The following is a 3,506-nucleotide window of genomic DNA, read 5'->3' as shown; positions in this document are numbered from 1 at the left end:
GGGTCAGGTCTATAATTGACCAGTCATCTGGGTCAGGCCTATAATTGACCAGTCTTCTGGGTCAGGTCTATAATTGACCAGTCATCTGGTCAGAGATGGTTTCTGAAGCAGAGGTTTGGTTCTGTCTTGGTCCGGCGGCCATCTTGAAGAGAAAGGCAGGATTAGTGTTTTAGGAGCTGAGAACCGGACGTCCATCTCTGACCATCGGACCGATCTGAACCTGGTTCTGCTTCCACTCAACTGGGTCCAATCAGATGTTCTGGAAGAGCTTTCCTCTGAGCCCAGAACAAACCCAGATCTATATCCTCCAGATCTGCTCAAACCCCCCTCCCTCTCTGAGTGGGTCGATCAGCACCGGGTCGATTCGTCTCTCGCTTCCTTAAATGAGTCTGATCGACCAATCATGCAGCAGCTGCTCAGACATCCTGATGACTCATTAACCTGCTGATGGTCTGAAGGAGGGGGCGGAGTCAGAGCTGGACGCTGCTTCAGAACCACGAAACCTAGTACCTGGGCCCAAACCAGAACCAGGTCCAGGTTCTCACTTAGGAACCAGGTTCCTGCTGATCCTCAGCTCTTCTGATGGTCCCAAAGAGGCCCACAGAACCTCCTCCAGAACCAACAGCAGATCCAGATCAGTCAGCAGGCAGAACCTCCATGAGGGTGACCCAGGCTGCGGTTCCTCCTCATGATCCAGTTCTGAATCTACTTCCTGAAGGCATCATCAGAACTTTATGAATGGTTCTCCATAAACTCGGTTCTGGTTCCGACAGAACACGGCCAGCTCCCTTCTGGGCTTTTCTATCCCATCATATCAGAACTTCATGGTCCTCCAGAACATTCCCACCTGGTTCCGATCCAGAACGTCTCCAAAACTCTTCTAGGACTACAGAGATGACATCATCGCCTGGAGGAAATGAACTCCCAGTGAGCAGAGCCGTAAACATCCCTCAGCATCAGGAGGTCATGGCAACCGGTCTCCATGACGACGATGCCCCCTGCAGGACGCACAAAGTAATGCAGCCCAAATCACCTTAACTGATGACGGAACCGAGGAGATAAACGACTGATCCGGTTCGGTCTGAGCATTGGTTCTGGAGGAAACCATTTACCAAACGGACCCGGTGGTTCTGAAGGAAACCAAACAGACCCAGTGGTTCTGAAGGAAACCATTTACCAAACGGACCTGGTGGTTCTGGAGGAAACGGACCCAGTGGTTCTGGAGGAAACGGACCCAGTGGTTCTGGAGGAAACGGACCCAGTGGTTCTGGAGGAAACAGAAGCAGAGGTTCTGAAGGAAACCATTTACCAAAAGGACCAATTGCTTGTGGAGGAAACAGAACCAGTGATTCTGAAGGAAACGGACCCAGAGGTTCTGAAAGAAACGGACCCAGACCGACCCGGTGGTTCTGAAGAACTTTATTGAACTCAGCAGAACATCATGAAGCTACTTCTGCATTAAAAACCAGAGATAAAAACAAGAACTGCTGCTGCAGGCCCGGTTCTTCCGGAACCAGAACCAGCGGACTTTCAGAACCCGCTAACTCTCCAGCAGCCACTGCTGGTCCTGGGAGCCGTCACAGATCGCCATGGTAACGTAGCCTTTGGGTCCAGATGAATGGGAGGCGGCGAGACACTGACCCACAGAGACCTGGTAGAGCCGGTTGGACTTCTGCTGGGAAGAGAATCGGATCAGAACCAGGCCACGCTCTTCATCATCATCATCATCATCGTGGTCTCACCCCCAGGCTCCACTGCTGCGACCCCCCCGAGCCGTGACACTTCATCAGTCTGGGTCGTTCTGACGTTCTGACCTCCGACACGTCCAGACACAGCAGACCCGCCAGAACCAGCTGGCCGTCCTCGTCGTACGCCCAGTTCTGGAAACGGGTCACATGATCAACTCACAGAGACTGAACCGTCCAATCAGCAAAGACCCCAGTGATGACCTCACCTGCTCCGGGTCCCTGGGGTCACACGGCCTCACCACCACGGCCCCTCCCTTCTGGCTGACTCGACCCTGCGCCACCAGACAGCGGCCCGTCACTAGGTTACGCAGCTGGAAGGTGGAGGACAGAGAGGTCAGAGGTCAGGGGTCGGCATGCAGGTGGCTCTGAGTGCTGCGTTCAGGTACCAGGCCTCGCTGCAGGACTTTGGGCCGCCTCAGGCTCTTGTTGTTGAAGACAGGCTGCTGCTTGTTGCCACCGGCGACGGCCTGCATTTCTGGGTAAACTGTGTCCAGGTACCAGCGGAACGAGTGACACTGCAGCCGCTTCCTCAGCGCCACGCGCTCGCTGATGTCCCCGTAACCACGGTCACGGAGCTCAGGACGCAGGGCCAGGTACTGCTCCTGACAGGAAGCAAGGTCACAGACAGGAAGCGAGGTCAGAGACAGGAAGCGGGGTCACAGAAAGGAAGCGGGGTCACAGAAAGGAAGCAAGGTCACAGAGAGGAAGCCCGGTCAGAGACAGGAAGCGAGGTCACAGAAAGGAAGCGAGGTCAGAGAAAGGAAGCGCGGTCACAGAGAGGAAGCGAGGTCACAGAAAGGAAGCCCGGTCAGAGACAGGAAGCGAGGTCAGAGACAGGAAGCGAGGTCAGAGACAGGAAGCAAGGTCACAGACAGGAAGCGCGGTCAGAGACAGGAAGCGAGGTCAGAGACAGGAAGCGAGGTCACAGAAAGGAAGCGCGGTGACAGACAGGAAGCGAGTTCAGAGACAGGAAGCAAGGTCACAGACAGGAAGCGCGGTCAGAGACAGGAAGCGAGGTCACAGACAGGAAGCGCGGTCACAGAGAGGAAGCGAGGTCACAGAGAGGAAGCCCGGTCACAGACAGGAAGCGAGGTCAGAGACAGGAAGCGAGTTCAGAGACAGGAAGCAAGGTCACAGACAGGAAGCGCGGTCAGAGACAGGAAGCGAGGTCAGAGACAGGAAGCGAGTTCAGAGACAGGAAGCGCGGTCACAGAAAGGAAGCGAGGCCAGAGACAGGAAGCGAGTTCAGAGACAGGAAGCGGGGTCAGAGACAGGAAGCAAGGTCAGGGTCAGAGACAGGAAGCGTGGTCAGAGACAGGAAGCGGGGTCAGAGACAGGAAGCGGGGTCAGAGACAGGAAGCGGGGTCAGAGACAGGAAGCGAGTTCAGAGACAGGAAGCGTGGTCAGAGACAGGAAGCGAGGTCAGAGACAGGAAGCAGGGTCAGAGACAGGAAGCAGGGTCAGAGACAGGAAGCGTGGTCACAGACAGGAAGCGTGGTCACAGACAGGAAGCGAGTTCAGAGACAGGAAGCGAGGTCAGAGACAGGAAGCGGGGTCAGAGACAGGAAGCGTGGTCAGAGACAGGAAGCAGGGTCAGAGACAGGAAGCGAGGTCAGAGACAGGAAGCGAGTTCAGAGACAGGAAGCGTGGTCAGAGACAGGAAGCGAGGTCACAGACAGGAAGCGAGTTCAGAGACAGGAAAAGTGGTCAGAGACAGGAAGGGAGGTCACAGACAGGAAGTGAGGTCAGAGATGGACA

General features: G+C 55.5%; 1 protein-coding gene across 2 annotated transcripts in view; it reads right to left on the bottom strand.

The window, feature by feature from the left end:
* Nucleotides 1-1,406: 1,406 nt before the first annotated feature.
* galnt11 (polypeptide N-acetylgalactosaminyltransferase 11) overlaps nt 1,407-3,506 on the bottom strand; it is a 16,206-nt gene continuing 14,106 nt past the window's right edge. For both annotated transcript variants that reach the window (XM_015369138.1, XM_015369137.1), the window contains exons 9-12: nt 2,135-2,350; nt 1,955-2,059; nt 1,743-1,880; nt 1,407-1,672 (exon numbers count right to left, since the gene is read on the bottom strand). In XM_015369138.1, the coding sequence (XP_015224624.1) occupies nt 1,541-1,672; nt 1,743-1,880; nt 1,955-2,059; nt 2,135-2,350 (591 nt within the window). In that variant the 3' untranslated portion in view covers nt 1,407-1,540. The remainder of the gene's footprint in view (nt 1,673-1,742; nt 1,881-1,954; nt 2,060-2,134; nt 2,351-3,506) is intronic.

The sequence above is a fragment of the Cyprinodon variegatus genome, unplaced genomic scaffold (assembly GCF_000732505.1).
Source record: "Cyprinodon variegatus isolate N-32 unplaced genomic scaffold, C_variegatus-1.0 Scaffold2504, whole genome shotgun sequence".
Lineage (NCBI taxonomy): Eukaryota > Metazoa > Chordata > Actinopteri > Cyprinodontiformes > Cyprinodontidae > Cyprinodon > Cyprinodon variegatus.
The sequence above is the reverse complement of the archived record's forward strand: the minus strand, read 5'-3'. Positions and strand labels throughout refer to the sequence as shown.